The sequence below is a fragment of the Mastigoproctus giganteus genome, chromosome 8 (assembly GCF_048544385.1).
Source record: "Mastigoproctus giganteus isolate SK-2022 chromosome 8, ASM4854438v1, whole genome shotgun sequence".
NCBI classification, from domain to species: domain Eukaryota; kingdom Metazoa; phylum Arthropoda; class Arachnida; order Uropygi; family Thelyphonidae; genus Mastigoproctus; species Mastigoproctus giganteus.
Genome location: NC_143582.1, coordinates 22,069,681 through 22,089,778, shown reverse-complemented (window position 1 = coordinate 22,089,778; position 20,098 = coordinate 22,069,681). Strand labels below are relative to the sequence as shown.

General features: G+C 37.9%; 1 protein-coding gene across 8 annotated transcripts in view; it reads right to left on the bottom strand.

The window, feature by feature from the left end:
* Positions 1 to 20,098, bottom strand: part of LOC150081336 (uncharacterized) — a 290,310-nt gene that overhangs the window by 35,504 nt on the left and 234,708 nt on the right. For all 8 annotated transcript variants that reach the window (XM_090379683.1, XM_090379684.1, XM_090379685.1 and 5 more), the window contains 3 exons: positions 17,719 to 18,032; positions 8,832 to 9,084; positions 6,153 to 6,315 (listed from right to left, as the gene is read on the bottom strand). In XM_090379683.1, coding sequence (XP_090235809.1) covers positions 6,153 to 6,315; positions 8,832 to 9,084; positions 17,719 to 18,032 — 730 coding nt within the window. The remainder of the gene's footprint in view (positions 1 to 6,152; positions 6,316 to 8,831; positions 9,085 to 17,718; positions 18,033 to 20,098) is intronic.

Sequence of the window (20,098 nt, the reverse complement as noted above, 5' to 3'; positions counted from 1 at the left end):
TGTAAAGAGCCACAGAAAAGGTTTGTTGTTGGGTTTTATTGGCGCATTAGCGACTAAGGCTATAATGCGCCCACAGAAAAGGTTAGGCTGGCAAAGGCAGATTATGAGAAATCACTGGCAAAGCGTGGGAATTCTTCACATACAAAAATGCAAAGAGAAGGACAAATCAGGTCAGACCCTTATGTAATGGACATGTGATAGTATTAGATACACCAGCTGATATTGCAGATGAACTCAACAGCTACTTTGCATCAATATTTACAAAAGAAAACCCTTTATGTAAATGAGAAATTATGGGAGTGAAGTTGAAAAATATGTAATTAATGATACTGAAATTTCATATGATTATTTAATGAAAAACTTTCGACCTTACAGGCAAGTAAGGCTCCTGGGGTTGATGGCATATACCGTATAATTTTAAGAGACAGCAAGTGAGTGCATTGAGGCTAATTATGAGAGTATTAGACTCAGGAGAGATTCTGTTAGATTGGAAAGTGCCAATTCACCAATACATAAGGGAGTTTCTAAGAGTGTAGTGGGAAATTACCAACCAGTCAGTTTGACTTCAGTACTAGGGAAAATCATGGAGGCAATGATCAAGGGTAGAAATCAGAATCATTTAGAGAGAGATGGAATTCTAAAGGATCCAACAGCATAGTTTTGTAAAGGGAAAATCATATTTAACAAATCTGGAGAGCTATTTTGACAGGATCACTCATGAGCTGGATTTAGGGAATAATTTTGGCATTGTTTATTTATATTTCAGCAAAGCATTTGACTCAGTCCTACATGGGTGGTTACTTTATAAGCTGGAACAATTTGGAATCAAAGGGAAAATCCTTAGATGGGTAACAGGATGGCTTCAGGGCAGGAGGCAGAGGGTCGTGATAAATGGTTATTCCTCAGATTGGGTTGATGTAAGAAGTGGGATTCCCCAAGGATCCGTATTAGGACTACTATTGTTTTTGATTTTCATAAATGACATCGATGAAGGGATAGAGGGCATCATGTCAAAATTTGCAGATGATGTAAAGATTGATAGAGTAGTTAATGTTCACCGCCAGGCAGAGCTTCTTCAGAGTGACCTATAGAGACTTCGGGGATGGTCAGAAAAATGGCAGCTATGCTTTAATTCAGCAAAATGCAAGGTATTACATCTGGGGAACAGTAACCCAAAAATAACTTATACACTCAGTGGAGTTGGACTAAAATCAGTAGTGGAGGAAATGGACTTTTTTTTTTTTTTTTTTTTTTTTTTCCTGGTTCAGCATAAGCCATAGACTTACTTGCACCATGTGGTCAATGCTAATACTAATATTATTAAAAAACATTATACATTCAAGACTATTATTTACTCCCATTTATCAGGTTTATTTCAAATATGTCATATTTGACAGTGCACAAAGTTGGAAATTACATATGTTGCTTTCCGCAGAGCGGCATCCAACTTGAAGAATAGTGAGTTTTGTGTTCTCATCTTTACCATGTGAAAACAATAACATACTTTTAAAAACTAGGCTAAGACTGCAGATATTGATTTAATCAGTAGACAAAGAAAAACACATGATCAGCAGAGTTGGCTATGACCATGCCACTCTTCAAGCAAAAAGCCAAATAGTTGAAAGACAGTGGTACATCACCTGATAACCTGATAGGTTCTTGTACACAAATTCTGTGCAAAAACCATTAACAAAAAATAATAAATAAATAAAATAAACTAATGCAGTAAAAGTTTGATTATATTTAAGAAGGTAGAAAGAAAAAACTTTTTTTCATATTTCCAATCTTGACAGTTAACGACATCATTGAGGGACACCTCTAAGATGACCATATCTAACCTCTGTCAGGTTAGATATGTTTGGGATAAGAGGCTACTAGCTGGCAGTGGCCATAATATTCAAGTGTGTGACATATCCTACGAAATTACAGTGATTATGGATAAAGAGAAGCATTTTCATTTTCTTAAATGTTGGTTGCTGATACCGTGCAAGTTAAATTCTATGGGAACAGCACAAATTCCTATGGAATACACATGCTCAGTGGTTCAGAAAACAACTCTAGATATCACACACCATTTCATAATTTAAAAAAAGACATGGCAAAAAGTGGAAACTGAACTGAAATGGGTAACTAAAGGTGCAAGGAAGCTAGTATAAGGAAAAAGGCCCCTTGGTTTATTATAGGTTATCGAGAGACCCTGTTCAATATGTAATGTATAAAGCTAAGGCATTTTGTAACCAAAAGCTTGATTTTTCAATTTCTTTATTTTGGGAATAACACATAATCCTAAGATATTTAACTCTCTCTTTTTTTTTGAAAACTGAACTACAGGAACTCGACTTACACAAATTCGACTTTATGTAAGTTTTTGGCGGCTGGTACAAACTGAAAAAAAATATGAAAATGTACTTTGCACCTGTAGGGATAAATGGAGGTATTGTGAAAATATTGAGATGTGAACCCAATAACACATTGTTGGTTTTTTTTTTTTTTTTTTTGTTTTAATTCATTCCCAGTCCTTGGAAGTTGAAAATTTCGCTTTATTACTAAGCCTATTTATCTCTCTAAAAGGTCATATTTATAATCAAAATTGCACTACCCTTTCATCGTTATCATATGTTCCAGTTATAAGAATCAATTTTGAATGCCTTTGTGATATTTTTCTAAAGCACATTTCTGGAGTAATGACCACAAAACAATAAAAACAATTTGCACTTTCCGTTTTATTGGGCTTTTCTGTTAGTACATCTAATTATAAATGGGTAGTAAACTCGATCTTACTGCATTTGTGATAATACCAATAACTGCAATTGTGTGAGTTTTTACTTTATTATAGTGAAATGTGGTCCCCTTCACTGAAATCTTCAATCATAAAAAACAAATTTTCAGAAACTTCTCTTCATTCCTATATACTTACAATGGTGAACAGAAAGTGCAAGTGGTGGTAGTGCCAGGAAACAAAATAAAATTGATTTAGAAATGAAGATGAAAATGATTAAGAAGTACGAAGCAGGACAAAGTCTGTCGATCTATTGCAAGGGAATTAGGTCTCGCTGCTTCAACGGTGAATACTATTTTAAAGGATAGTGCACATATAAAAGAACATGTCAAAGGATCAATGCACTTACGATCAACAGTGATCACAAAACAGCATTCAGATGCTATATTGAAGATGGAACAGCTATTAATAATATGGATGGAAAATCAGATTCAGAAGCAAGTGCCCCTGAGTCCAATGGCCCTTCAAGCAAAAGCAAGAATTATGAAGATATTAAGGGTAAGTACAGTGAACCCCAAGTCTAGTTCGTGGCAAGCAATGGGTGGTTTAATAGGTTCAAGCATCGTGCTGGTTTCACAACGTTAAAGTATGTGGTGAAGTCGGCAGTTGTCTGCGCAGGTAGCACAATGGTATCGTCACCATCCTCCCCACACCGGGTGGAAAAGGCCTGGGTTTGAATCCCGCTGATGATGCGAGGAACTTTAATGGGCCTTTTTCACTCCCTGGCTGAGTTAGTCAGTCTCAGATGTAAAGAGCAAGGTTCCCCCTTAGAAACTGGGGTTTATCATCCAGCAAAACAGACAAATTGACTACAGGACACAAGCAATTAACAGACATAAGACAGACAGCACGGCAGATGAATTCAAATATTCGGGTGGCCTAAAAATAATAGTTTGGTGGGGGTTTTTTTTTTTTTTTTTTTTTGTTGTGAAGTTGCCAGTGCCAATTCTGCAGCTGCAGAGAAATTTTGTGATGTGTTGGAAAAAATTATTGATGAACGCAGCTGTTCAGCGCAGCAAATTTTTAACGTTGACGATATGCTTGTATTGAAAAAAAAATGCTGGATCGAACATACATTGCAAAAAAAGGAAAAGACAATGCCAGGTTTCAAGGCTTAAAAAGATAGGGCCACGCTCTTGCTTGGGGCTAATGCAGCAGGAGATTACGGGTTAAAACCACTGCTTGTGTACCATTCTAGAATTCCTTGTGCATTTAAGGGCATCAATAAAGCCACCCTACTCATGCATTTCAGATCGAACCAGAGAACATGGATAACAATCTCTCTCTTTGAGGATTGGTTCAAATGCTGCTTCATTCCCGAGGTTAAAAAATATTGTAAAGACAACATTCCTTTCAAGATTTTGCTTCTATTAGATAATGCTCCTGAACATCCTACGCATCTAGATCATTTCAATTCGAACGTGAGAGTCAAATTTCTACCACCAAACACGACTTTGAAACCTATGGATCAAGGTGTTATTTTGAATTTGAAAGCATACTATTTAAGCACAACATTTGCTCAGGCACTGTCTGCAGTAGACGATGAGAAAAATTATGTTAAGCAACTTTTGGAAATCTTACAATATTTACCACGGCATCTTAAACATTAATAGGGCCTGGGTAGAAATTACTAAAAGTTGTTTAAATGGTGCAGGGAAGAAAATATTCCCACAGCACGTAAAGGGCTTCGAAGTATTTCAAAAAGATGAATCATATGAAGAGGCTACCCATAAGATTTTAAAGGTTGCAGAGCTACTTCGGTTGGAGGTTGAAGCCAAAGACATGGAGAGTTAACAGAGGAAGAAGAAAAGGAATTATTTAACGAAGAACTTATTGACTTGCAGGCAGTGATAGTGAAAGAAGAAAATGCTGACAAAGCTCATGATGAACCAAATGAGGAGTCGATAAGCTTTATCACCAGAGAGAGAGAGAGAGAGAGAGAGAGATGGAAATGGTATTTCGTGAAATTGTATTGGCAATGGCGAGGTTTTAGACGATGGATCCCAACAGTGAACGATTCTTAAAAGTTAAGAGAGGGGTGAATGATATGCTGGCTTGCTATAAAGAAATCTACAATGAAAAGAAAAAAGCCATCGTCGAGTCATTCATTAATATGTTCTTTTGTAAGGTTGAGTGGCCGATCCTTTCTAAATCGCCACAGCCCTCAACCTCCGCAGTGGCATACTTATCAGCTGAAGACATCAATTCTGGCAACGATGCTCAAAAGGCGAAACTTACTGACGTTATGCTCTCTTGTTTTGTAATTTTATAAATTGAATGCTTTTCTAATTTTTCCTGCACATGAGATAAAAAAATTGAATAAATACAATAAATAATTCTATTTACATGTTTGTCGAACATTTTTTTGATTCAATCAATTCAGCAAGTGCTGCACAAGCATGGGGGAAATTCCGACTTATATAGAGTTCCGCGGAACGCAAGTGTTATGTAAGTTGTGGAGTAGCTGTACATCGTAAAAATAATATAGTAACATAGATAACAATAATCTCCTCAATAAATTATGCCAAGGTGCTTATATCTAAACATAAAACATCAAGTTTACTTCTCAAATTTTTCTGGCATGCATAACTGAAAATTTCATGTGTAAATTTTCAGTATCAGTTAACTTTTACTGAATGAAGTACTACACATGCAGTATAATGTAACCTTATTTTGAGCATTAATGACTAAGGCCATACTGAATTATTATGCTCTACTATTTAAAAATTAAAATAATAATTCTGCAGAAAATCACAAAAACATTCTAAACATAAAATAGAACCATCGCTCTCTTAGTCCCTCCCTTTTTCCAGTTTAAAAGACCATTAAGTGTGTGAAATTTCAAATGTGCATGCATTTCTTATTTTAATATTGCATAAGTTAATCTAAATAGGTTGTTCTGATATGATGAACCAACTTTAAATTGTAATGGCACTGTCAACTGGCAAAACTCTCTGAACTTGACACCAGAAAGTCCAGTTAACAGAAGAAAGAACTTTAAAAAAACAACAGTATGGATCTTTCTTCCAGAAGAATGTTAGTGACATTTTTCTATGACTATGCTGACTTAATCCCAGACATTTACTCAGATTAGTAATACAAGACTAAATAATGCAAGGAAACAGAACTTTCTGAATCTGCCAAAAAATAAAATAAAATAAAATAAAATAATAAAAAACACCAAGCACCCTTACTTTTCATGTAAAATAAATAAATGTTCCATTTGGCTTTGAGCAATGGACTTACATTGTGACTTTTACTAATAAAGAAATAAGTGAGTAAAGTGTGCATATATATATTTTCTGACACACTGTGCATATTAGTACAAGTTTTAAGTTTAAAAATAATATGAAAGTGCAGAATAAAAATATACCCCTGATCTTTCTGGAGAAACTGAGGATGATACTGATCCAGATGAATCTTTAGAAGGTTTCCGCTTTCTCTTTTTCTTTTTAATTTCTGGAGTTGGAGATGGTGATAAAGAAAGTGGACGACCTCTCCAATGTTTTGGCTTATTTTCAAATGGAGACCTATTTCTGTCAACAAAGATACAATATCAGTAAGTATTCTATAATCACATAATTAATAGAAATATAATAAATATACAGAATTTATTAGAGACAAGGTGCATAAGAATGTGGGATTAATCCACATTAATATAAAATCTAAAAAATGTAGCCATATGGTTAAATTTCTGTTCATCATATAGATGAACTGAAACTGCTGCCAATAGATTTTGCAAGAGACCAGAATGCCCAACTTCTGTTACAACTTGATGGTTCACTTGTACCTTGTATCCCTTGCATCATAAAAACTGTTTTCTATTTTACTCTCAGCATTATTTTTCTTCTAAAGTGCTATGTGCAAATCTAAAATTTGCCCTACCATGGAATATTATTTCCACATCAGGGGTGCCCCCCCCCCTAAACACCCCTCTCTTTCTCTCCATGCAGCTTCTTCAATTGTCGCCATCTCCTTTCCCAAAATCGAAGCCCATTCCAGATTAGCCTTTTGGAGATGTGCCAGTAATGCAATATCATGACAACTGCTAAAGGCAAATTTTGCACTGCTATGAATGATCAACATCACTGTATTAACTAGACAATTTAAATCCTGCTGCCACAGAAACATATGAAAGGTCAAGACAGTCCTCCCAAATTCTTATAATTTCAATCAGGCCAAATAGAATTAATTATTTTATAATTTCAAAGTTCCAAGCTGTGCTTAGCTAATTTTCATTCACATAAAATATCCATAAATAAAATTTATAATATCTATAAAATTGCTATTAGTATTAGTAATGGCCGCATGGTGCAAGAAAGCCTATGGCTTATGCTGCACCAGCCAAAAAAAAAAAAAAAATATCCGAACAAAACAATAAAAACAAAAAAAAATAAATAAATAATAAATAATAATAATTAATAAAAAAAAAGGAAATTAAACCTATCATCCTATGCGCTTCCCTGACCCAAAAGTACTATCCAGATGACCTTTGAATTTCCCCAAACTGTTGGCCTCTACCACCCATGAAGGCAACTTATTCCAGTAATTTATAACTCGCTGGCTAAAATAAACTCATTGTGCGATGTTGCCATTCGCAAAATGGGTCAAGTACTAACGTGATGAAGCACAAAATAATTATAGCACAACTGAATGTTCACACCACCTGAAAAGAAGATGAAGTTTAGTATTCAAGAATCCGTTCAAAAAAAAAAAAAAAAACACCTGATTTGCAAATATGGAGTGTTTGGTATTTGGTTTTTAGGAGCATTAGCAACTAAGGCCATATTGCTCCGGGATATGCGGTGGTCATTCCCTGACCTTTCCGCATCCTCCGTATTTGGTGGTGACGGGCTCGAACCCCGGTCTAATCAAGAAGCGTGTACTACGCACTGCTGCTCCTTCCCACCTGGCTACGGAGACGCCTATAGTGTGTGTGTGTGTGTGTGTGTGTGTGTGTGTGTGTGTGTGTGTGTGTGTGTGTGTGTGTGTGTGTGTGTGTGTGTGTCATACTAAATATCTTTAGTAGGAAGGACCCCTAACCTTTTTTGGCATGAACATATCAATAGTATTGCTTCCTCTACTTTAAAAAACACTATGCTTTCTCTTTCACTCATGGTGTTACTTTTTTACTAAATACCTCTTGACGCCATAAAAATCACAACCCCCCCCCTCCCCAACCACCACAACCACCATAGAATTATGTGCCTACTTCTGGGGTAGCACTTCCAAAATCTCTCTTAAACTCATCCTAGATTCTATCTAAAAGACCAGTCAGATCAATTAATGGTTACAATCACCCCATTCCTTTTAAACAAGCATTCGGTTTTTGTTGTATGCCTTTTCTACAGATATTTCCACAGGCACTGTGTTCTCCTGAATTAGCATCTGCAATTTCAACTCCTTCCAAACTAATTGTTGTTATTTGGTTTTTAGGAGCATTAGCAACTAAGGCCGTATTGCTCTGGGGATATGCGGTGGTCATTCCCTGACCTTTCTGTATCCTCCATATTTGGTGGTCACGGGCTCGAACCCCGGTCTAATCAAGAAGCGTGCTACGCACTGCTGCTCTGTCCATCTGGCTATGGAGATGCCTCCAAACTAGTGTAAACACAAACATCAAAATTCATTTATAGTTCAACTCCAAACTCATTGAACTAAATTTCCTTTTCCTCATTTATTCCATCTACTTCTAGTCACTAGAACAACTTTCTTCTTGTTCATTTTCTGAAAATTACAATTTACAAAAATTCAAGTCCAATGTCAACAAGCATCTTCTGTCTTCTCAAAAGGCAGCCTACATGTGGAGCTAGAATACTATAGGTTACAATATCTATATTAAATATTAATAAAATAACTATTAGCAGTTCCAGGTATTTCTTAACAGGTATGAATAGCATGCATTTTTTTCTTTATTGACAGTCAAGACTCAATGTTTGTCAATGTTCATCAATCGGCCTAAGCCAATTTTTTTGGCTATTGATCCTATTGTAATGGCAGTAAAGTGCAAGAAAAATATGGAGCCAATTGATTATAAATATTTAATTCGTACCTTTGCCTTTGGTTTGACCAATTGTATGATGGTGACCCATGTCTTCTTTCCATCATTCTAGAATCTTCAGGAGATGGAGTGTGCATTCTTCGGCGAGGACTCATTCCCCATCTCTGAGATCTGTGGTCTTGAATTTCATATCCTGGGCTTCTTTTTCTACGATTATCTTCATACCTCCTAATAGAGTAATTATCTTCTGGGGTGGAAGGTCGTCGTCTTCTGTCAGTCTGTACTGGAGAAGCCATTCTGCGTCCTTCAAATTAAAATATATTACTCAAAAATACTGAAGAATCTACTTGGAGCATATATTAAGCATTTATAGATGATGTTAGTTTGAAATATTTTGTTTATATTTAGGTGTGATTTAATTAACAAAACTGTATAACAAATGATGTAATTATTTATATATTAGCAAATTTTTAGTTCCACAGTTATAGATAACTATAACTGCAGAACTAAAAATTTGCTAATATATAAATAATTACATCATTTGTTATACAGTTTTGTTAATTTAATCACACCTAAATATAAACAAAAATATTTCAAACTAACATCATCAATAAATGCTTAATATTCTTCAGTAGCTAAACACATAAATTTCTTTATTACAGTAATTGTAATACAGATTAGCCCAATGCTTCAATTCATTTAATAGCAAGCAAAATTTTTCGAAGTCTGGTTGTTGACACAAAATATATAATATGAAATTGAAATAAGTCTAGAATTAAACTTGTAAATTCAACCGTCGCATCACCTTGGCCAAATAGTATGGCTGAAGGTTCTCATGTCAAAGCATTTACTTGTACAGCTCAATTTCAGGCTATTTTGTGAAGAGGGTTTGTATCCTGATATACAGAGGTGTTTGACCACACTGTAATATTATAATACTAAAACAAGATGCATGATATTTCAGAGACTGCTGGGAGCCATTGCGGTACAAGTAAACACATGGGTTGTGTTAGGGTAGCTAAGAATAGAAACAGGTGCAGGTATACTTGCGTGTACACCAATGCTAGGAGTTTAGTAAATAAATTTCATGAATTTGAGGTATTGCTCAAAACATCAAAGGCAGATGTTGTTGGGATATCAGAGACGTGGTGTCACACAGATATAAGGGATGCAGAACTGGAATTTGGGGAGTACAACGTCTACAGAAAGGATAGACAGGATAGGAAGGGGGGAGGGGTTATGCTATTAGTTAAGAAACACATAAAATCCAAGGAAGTGAAGCCAGTCGACATCGTTGGACAGTGCAGTGTTGAGTCAGTTTGGTGTGCCATAAGCATTGGGAGATCAAAATTGAGAGTAGGAGTGTGCTATAGGCCTAATGACTCTGATGAGTATAATAAGAAACTGTACAGGGAAATAGAGTGGGCCAGTAAATCAGAGTCTTATAATGGGAGATTTTAATTTCCCAGATATTGACTGGAATTTGCGGGCTGGTCACTCACACACCAGCGGGGCTTTTGTGGATTTATTGGATGATTGTTTTCTACATCACCATGTTCGGGAGGCAACTAGAGGGAGTAATACTCTTGATTTGATTATCAGCAGTGATTCTTCATGCATTAAGAATCTGCAGATAAATGAACCACTAGGTGGCAGTGATCACAGTGTGCTGAAGTGGGATTTACTCAAAGAGGTAACTACCATTAGGGGTAAAGGGAAGGGTTATTGCTTCCGTAAAGGCGACTACGATGGACTGAGACAGTATTTAAATTCTATACAGTGGGACCAACTGATGATGTTACCAACAGCAAATTCAAAATGGGAAGCATTCAAAGAACTTATCTTGGAAGCTACTAGGCTTTACATACCAACTAAGAAATATTGTTCAAGGTTTAGGCCAAAATGGATGTCAGATGAACTAATGAGGCATATGGCAGAGAAGAAAAATGCATGGGATACTTACAAATTAACACATGACACAGAAGCCTATGATAGATACAAGTTGATATGCAACCAAGTTACAAAGGAGGTTAGGCAGGCTAAGGCAGATTACGAGAAATCCTTGGCAAGGGATGCAAAGAAAAACAGCAAAGAGTTCTTTACTTATGGAAACTCTAGAAGGAAGGGGATGAATCAGATTGGTCCACTTGATATTGATGGGTCAACTGTTGATGATCCTGCTCAGGTAGCTAACAAACTAAATGAATATTTTGCATCGACATTCACACATGAGGAGTTATTCAGCGAGGGGAATGCCAGAGGTGTATTCAACTCTAGCAGTAAGCTACAGAATCTTGAAATGGAGGAGAAACTGTTGAAGATAAACACAAGAAAGGCACCCGGGGTGGACGGGATCTATCCAGTTATATTAAAGGAGGCAGCAAAGGAAGTAAGCAAACCCTTAGCCATAATTATGAGAGCTTCCTTGGACTCAGGGGAGGTACCCATAGACTGGAAATGTGCAAATGTGACCCCAATTCACAAAGGAGGATCAAAGGCTGACACAAGTAATTATAGACCTGTGAGCTTAACTTCTGTTCCAGGAAAATTAATGGAGGCACTGGTTAAAGAAGCACTGCAGGATCATTTAGACAAGACTTCAGTTATAGCTCGGACACAGCATGGTTTTGTAAAGGGGAAGTCTTGCCTGACCAATTTGGATACTATGATGCAGTCACAAAAGAACTGGATGCAGGGAATAGCTTTGATATTATATACTTGGATCTTAGAAAGGCTTTTGATACTATTGCACATGGAAGACTGCTACACAAATTGAAGCAGTGTGGCATTGGAGGCAAATTGCTGCTATGCATAAAGGGGTGGTTGAGGGGGAGAAGACAGAGTGGTAATCAATGGACACTGCTCATCGTGGACTAATGTTATTAGTGGAGTCCCTCAGGGCTCAGTGTTGGGTCCATTATTGTTTTCTGTATTTATAAATGATATTGATGATGGTATATCAAGCTTAATGTCCAAGTTTGCAGACGATACAAAGGTTGGCAGGGTTGTCAAGGACACTACTGACACTATGCTGCTGCAACAGGATCTGGAAAGGTTGAGCAGATGGGCTGAGAGGTGGCAAATGAAGTTTAACATTGACAAATGTAAAGTACTACACATGGGAAACAGCAACCCCAGAGCAACGTATCAACTCTGTGGTACTACACTGACAGTGGTAGAGAATGAAAGGGACTTGGGGGTGGTTGTGCAGGCAGATATGAAGTTCTCTGAGCAGTGCAGACGGGCTGCAAGAGTAGCTCATGGAGTATTGTCAATGATATACAGGAATTTTTCCAGCAGGGATAAGGAGGTGATTATTCCCTTGTATAAGGCAATGGTCAGGCCACACCTAGAGTACTGTATACAGGTCTGGAGGCCTCATTTCAAGAAGGATGTAGAGCTGCTGGAACGAGTACAGAGAAGGGCAACAAGATTAGTGAATGGAACAAAGGGGTGCTCTTACGAAGAAATGCTTAAGTTTTGCAAATTACAGTGTCTGGAGACTAGGCACCAGCGAGGTGATCTGATAGAGGTGTATAAAGCCTTGAATGGTTTGAGCATGCTCAATGCTGATGGGATTCTTCCTCTAGCTCAGAATAATCACCTGAGAGGGCATAAATTCAAATTGAGGAAAGACAGATGTAGGATAGACGTGCGGAAATTTGCCTTTAGCCAGCGGGTGGTTGGTTAATGGAACAGACTTCCATCCCTTGTAGTGGAGGTTGATAGCCTAAATAAGTTTAAGGCTCAGCTGGACAGGTATTTTGAACGAACAGAGGGGTGAAGTGGAAGTGGGTTTTTTTTTTTTTTTTTTTTTTGCTGATGCTGCATAAGCTTGCTTTCTTGCATCAAATGCCTCTACTAATGCTAATGCTAAAGAGGCTAAAGAAGTAAACTGCTGTCACCACCTTGTGTCTTGTGTTTGCAATTGCATGAAAAGTGAAGTAAGTTTCATAATAATGGATGCAAATAATATTTCATACAATTTCAGCCAAAAGCGTGGATTTTTGATTGGATTTTGTGTGAAACTGGAAAATTTCACCAAGGAAATGCTGGACCTTATCCAAAAAGCTCACTGAAGAAACAGACTGATACCCTTGAAGAAATTAAAAAGGAGACCCATCAAGTACTCAACTGCCAAACTTAATGCTATTCTCACACATCAGGTGGCATTACGAAGAGCAAAAGGCAATAAACTCATAGAAGAAACCATTGTTGGCGACCATAATAGGTAAACGAGAAATATATTATGCAAAAATGATAGAAATAGAACTGGGGAGAAAGTTCTAATGATATCATTAATTTGTCTATGAATTATGTCACACAGATGAATGATACAGAACAGTTAACTTTTAAGGACACCAAAGGTGATATTGTTGTACGAGGGCTGTTCAGTAAAGAATTGTCATAATTTTTCATGAACAACCATACTGCTTGCTATTTCTAGCCGAGATGTGAAATTTAAGACAAAACTAAGCTGCATCACATAGCAACTTTGCAGCTGACTTATGTATGTGGTGTTAATTTGATGGTTGGTTAAGTTTATGCCTATTCAGTTTCGCCTACATAACAATGGACGTGACACATAAGGAACACTATATGCTCTCAAATTTTGTTTCCGTCTCAGTAAAACCGCAGCTGAAGGGTATGAAATGTTAAAAGAAGTTTATGGTAACCTACACTTCCATACAGTACAGCTCACATGCAGTTTAGAATAGTTAAAGATGGACATGATTCAATCACAAAAAATCAGATCCATCAGATCAGCAGTCATGGAGCTCCAACCACTGCTGTCACCACAGAAACCATAAACACTGCTTCTGTAATCATGAAAGATCATTAATGCATAACATTAATGCAACTGGCAGAGTTGTTGAAAATATCAGTAGGAAGCACACACGGTATTTATTCTCCACGACTATTTGCATATTTACATATGACACACATGTTTGTGCATGCTAGGTTCAAGATTACTCACACCTGAGCAACAGCAAGTTTGCATGGATGTTTGTCAGGAGCTTCACAAGGTGGCTACTAAAGATGGTGAGGTTCTGCACAAAGTGATGACAGCAGATGAGACATGGCCTCATTTCGACCCAGAGTGGAAGCAACAAAGCTCTGTTTGGAAGACTATGTCATTGTCAACACCAAAAAAAGCAAAAGTTGTGGCTTCTGCAGGAAAAGTATGGTCATCTCTCTCGACATTCAAGGAATGGTCTACCAACATGTGCCGTGTCATGCGACTGTTATGGGACTTTACCACAGAACTGTATTGCACACTTTGCGGCATCACATTTGTCGCAAAAAACCACAACTGCATTTAGGTGGATGGATGCTGTATCACAACATGAAACCGCACATTCATGCTGTCACTGAGTGCTTCGCCAGCATTAATGTCAAATGTATTCATCATCAACCCTACAGCCCCGACATTGCATTCTGCAATTCCCCCACCCCCCAATTTAAAGAAAGGGCTGTGAGGAAAATGTTTACAGTTGTCAGAAGAAGTTGTAAAGACATCAGAGATGATTCTCAAATGCATGTCACAAAATAGCTTTCCCCCATATTTTTGAAGAGTAGCAGAAATGTCAGTATGTGCATTTCATCAAATGGGGAACACTTTCAAAACAGTCATCAACATAAGGATTAATAAAGGCATGCTGTGAAAAGAAAGGGAAAAAAAAAAACATTTTTTATTGAACAGTCCTCATATATGTTGGTATTAATGATATTAAACATAGGCAATCTGAGGATTTACTTACAGATGTGAAGCACTGTTAAGAAAAAGCCAGTGTTTAAGGGTAAATCAGAAAAAGTGCCTGAAATTTTGCACAGGCATGATTAAGAGAGAGCAGGCAATGCGTGCCCTGTCAATCAGTTCAGGAGAGAGATTGTACAAGGCTCACAGGGTAAAATTTTTCTAAGTACAGTCTGCATTTGTTAACAAAAGGGACTGATTTTACACAGATGAGATACACACAAGCAGAAGGGGTGCAAGAATATTTGATTGTGCATCGAGGCAGTGTTAGGCAGGTTGGAAAACTGCTAATTTGGAGAAATATGCAGACTAATAATAATAGCAGTTGCAAGCATAGGTGAAATTGATTCTTGAATTGCTTCCATAATATCAAGCATCCTGGAAAAGATATTTGATGAAACTCTATATGCCAATGAACAAAACGTTGTTCTTATGAGAACTTGGGTTACAATAATGCTCAGAAATGCAAACAATAACTGTGTTTATATTTTTCTGGTTTTTGTAGGTTTCAGATATATTGTAAGCTGATGGGCAAACAAAGTGGAAGATGAGGTAGATCGATGGAGTGAAATAAACAGAAGAAAACGAGCTCACTGTGACCATGGCCAAAGAACTAACAGAAAATCATAAGGGTAAATAGGCTGATAGTACTATCATAGTACAACTATCAGTGATCAGCACACCCATTGGGTATAAAAGATTTTGATGATGATGATAAATTATACTACGCAATTTAAATTATGCAATGACAGTGACAAGCTGATACTCTTTAAATGTAAGAAAGGTGTGAACCATTTGAAAACAAACAGAACAGGAAAATCAACAATTTAAAACGTAAAAAAAAAAAAAAAAAAAAAAAACAATTTAAAATTACTATTCTTTACCCAAATATAAATTATACCCTGAAAGGAGAGAATTCATAGGATACCCGATTCCTGGACAGTGCAACACTGTCACCCCTCTCGCTAGTGGACAAATCCACTGCTTGGCAGGTATATAGGTACACTGCATTCACGTAGACTGTAATTCGATGTCAGTATGGATAAATGTTGTGAGTTAACCAACTTTGAAAGAGGGATGATAGTAGGTGCCCAACGTATGGGTCACTCTATCGTGGAGGTGGTACAGAAATTGCACTAACCCCATTTGACAGTATCAAAAGTGTATCGGGAATATGCCATTTCCAGAATGATATCTCATCGTGGACAGCACTGTGGGTGGAGAAAGGTGGTGGATGAACGTGGCCATCGATGTCTGTGTTGAATTTTTTCAGCCAACTGGAGAGCGATGGTGGCACAAATCACCACTGGCTTCAATGAGGGAGGTGCCAGAAACGTCTCTGCCAAGACCACCAGGTGATCATTAGCCACAATAGGTTATGGGAACCACCGACCCACCAGTCTCATCATTGCTAACGCCATGACATAGGACTCTACGCCTCAACTGGGCGAAAGAATGTCGGCACTGAACCGACATTCTTTTGCCCAAATATAAATTATACCCTGAAAGGACAGAATTCATAGGATACCTGATTCCTGGTATTGGATGATTGGAGACAGATCTCCTGGTCCAATGAGTCACGTTCCAGTTATTTTGAGCAGACAGGAGGGTGTGCATCTGGCGGAAATGACACAAAGCTATGCACCCGTAATGTCAACAAGGAACTTTTCGGACAAGTGGATGGTCGGTAATGGTCTGTGGCGTGTTCAACTGGTACACGTTGGGATCTCTGGTACATCAAGAGGCATCTCTGAACGGTCCAGGTTACGTGTCCATCCTTGCAGACAATCTTCATATCATCATGTACCCACAGGGCAATGGACCCTTCCAGCAGCACAATGTACCTCACCACAGAGTCGTGGTGACTAGAATGTGGTTCGAAGAACATTCTAAAAGGTCGTTTTTATAGTGTAAATTGTATTAGTTACCAATTGAAATCATTAAAATGCACTACACATTCATCATTATCACATGTTCTGTTATAAGAACCAATTTTTGAACGGCTTTGTGATATTTTTCTAAAACACATTTCTGGAGGTCATGACCAGAAAACAATTTGCACTTTCCGGTTTATTGGGCTTTTCTGTTAGGGCATCTAATTATAAACAGGTAGTAAACTCAATGTTATTGCATTTGCAAAAAAAGGCCTGATATAGCCCAGTGGTCGGGAGCAAGAGTGCATAGCACGTGTTAATTGAGTGGACTGGGGTTCAAGCCCGTGACTACTAAATACGATAAATATTTGTATTGGCGATTTATTGTAAAAACTCTACTGACTTGGTTGTCGTGCCGGAGTATAAACAGAAAATTTATTTATTTTTATTTTATTCTGCAGATTTTACCACTATGGAATGGCCTCTTCATACACATGAACTCTGTGGAGCATCTTTGGGATGGTGTGGGAAGGTCCATTCAAGCTTTGTATCCTCTACCCAGGAATGCAATGAAATTATGGACAGCGGTGCAGCAAGCATGGATGGAAATACCTGTGGAATGCTTTTGTGAACTAGTAGATTGAATACCTCGCCGTGTGACTGCCCTTATCCGGGCAAAAGGTGGGCTTACCTGTTACTAGGTAGGTATCCCATGATCTCTGTCCACTCAGTGTACATAATAAATTGATTATGAAAAATTATCAATCCCAGTTAGTTCATATAATTGTACTGCTTAATCACAGGTATACCAAACAGCAAAGAAAAATGAATATTTAGCATTGTAATCCTTTGATATATGCAAGATAATTGGGGCACCGCCAGAGTTTTGTACTAAAGAAATTCCACCTTTTGGTGGAATTTCTTTAGTACAAAATCCAGCAGGGTGTTAAAAAAAAAAAAAAAAAAAAAAATTAATGATCCGTCATGCCATGAAATAATTTTTAACATTTTTAGGATTTCCAGCAACACTAATTATGAATAAGTTGTGAACCATATCAACCCAGCATGAGAGAGAGAGAGAGAGAGAGAGAGAGAGAGAGAGAGAGAGAGAGAGAGAGAGAGAGAGAGAGAGAGAGAGAGAGATGGATGGATGGATTCTTAAAGGAAGACAAGATGCAAATTCACTGAACTATGATGTGTTTGCCTACAAGCAATAAAATACCCAAAGACCAATATTCTGATATTTCAGAGATTATTAATTCCTACTTGCCAATTTGTTAATAAAAGTAAACCATAATATACTTACCCGTTCTTCTATCAACTGGTGATAGTCTTCTCTTTTCCATTTCTCGGTATCGATCTCTTTCATTATAGCCTCTTTCTCTATTGATCCTGTTTCTATCTAATCTTTCTCTATCGCGATCATAATCGCGCTCTCTTGGTGGGGACCTGTACCTTTCTCTAGAATATGATCTCCATCTATGCCTATCTAAAGATGGCGAATGCATTCGTCTTGCCCTTTCAGGGGATGGTGATCGGCGTCTTCTAGCAGGTGGTGGAGGAGATCGCTGTGGAGGACCTCTCCTCCGAGCATTTGGACTTCTTCTTCTTGGGGAAATCCTTGTTAAAAATTTGGATTTAACATTAGATAAAATGAAACAGTAACAAATTATATAACACTAATTACTTTTATGTATGTTTGTGAAATTCGTAATATCCGTTAGATCAGTGATGAGAAAAATTAGATCATGGCTCATGATCTACTTTCAGGAATAAGAAACAAATTATATCACTCTATACATTAAAAAAGTTTCCCTCCTAGTGATATTTATTTGAGCCAATGGGAGAAGAGGACAGGGCAATTGCGCCACTAAAAATGCACAGGTAAATAATTACATAGGTGATTTCCTGATTAGATATCGACAAGTGCGTTTCAAGGAGTGTGTCTTTTACATAGAAAAGATTTGGTTTACTCCATTATACCTCTACATTTTACATAGAAAAGCATGCACGGGGGTTGGCAAGCAAAGCAAGCAGGGGCAGAGCCCACTAATAAGAATTAAAATATAATTATAATTAAAGCTTTCGATGCAGTACCACATGAATGATCACTGCATACCACAGATTGAAAGTGGCATTGTAAGTTACTAAAGGGTGATTCAAAAGACCGTGCAACACATGGACGGTTAAAATGGTTAACCGTCCATGTGTTGCACAGTTATATTAAACAGTCTTATGGTTAAAATCCATAAGACTGTTTAATACAGTAATGCTCTTGTATTCTCTCTATCTTGTGTGAACTAGACTGACTTTTATGTGGTTGTCCTGGAGTACAAACAGAAAATTTTTTCAGTTGGACGTCACTACACTAGACATGAAATGACTGCTTTTAATGTGTTTAATAAATTAAGATTAATATTCAAACTATTAAAAAAAACAGATAAAAATAATTACAAGTGATAAAATATATAAAAAGGATGAACAAATAAATATACACTGGTGTGCAAAACTTAAGAACCAACACTATTTCTAAAGGCTACAACCACAAAATCAAACGAAAGAGCCTGCGGCGATTTGCATAACTGTGGCCGTTCAGTAGAAAGATGAAAATTTGAATTCTGATGAAAGGGCTCACATAAACAGATAAAAGCAGCAGTTATGTGCAAATTACCGAATGGTGAGCACAATTGTTACAGACATTCAATTGGTTTCATGCAGTGCTACAGACAATGAAATGGCCAGTAGTTAACATCTGGATGACTTTACCTAGGGTCGAATGATTGGGAAGCTTGAAGTGCGAGGAGTGTGGCTGCAGAGTTCAGTATCGCCAATAGCATCGTCTCATGTGCGTGGTTGGCCCTCAGAACAACAGGCACAGCTGTTCGAAAGACCAGTGGTGGTCATCCACAAAAAAGCAATGCCCAATGATGACCGCTATATACTCCTACAGGCCAAGAGGGACCGACACCAGACAGCAGGATCCATTGCAAACCAGCTGCACAGGACGCAGGATATATGCGGTTTACTGTGGCCAGGTGACACTACAAAGATGGACCGTTTGCCCGATGGCCAGTACGCTGTGTCCCTTTAACACCTGCCCATTGGAGGCACCATTTACAGTAGTGCATTGAACACAAGGACTGGACAGCAGAGCAATGGGGTAATGTACTCTTTACTGATGAGAGTAGATTCAGTCTCAGCGGCGATTCTGGACATCAGCTAATCTGCCGAGAGGTTGGCACACTGTATCACCGAGCAAACATCACTGAAAGGGATCAATATGGCAGTTGAGGTGTTCTCGTCTGGGGAGGCATTATCTTGGATGGACGTACACAACTCCAGATACTGGAAGGCGGTGCTATAACCAGTGCATGCTACTGTACTAAGGTAATCCTTCCCCATGTGCATCTGTTTCAAGGTGCCATTGGCCCCGAGTTCGTGTTTATGGATGATAACACCACATCCCATCACACTGCAGCTGTTGATATGCTTTTGGAAAATGAGAACATCGTTCGTATGGATTGGCCTACCCATTTCCCACCGATCTAAATCCCATCGAACACATATGGGACGCCCTGGGGGGACGCCTAGTGGCACGTCCACACCCACCAGAAAATGTTCATCGGCTGAACCTGCCGCTAACAGAGGAATGGACAATGTTACCGCAAGAACTTATCAACAACATT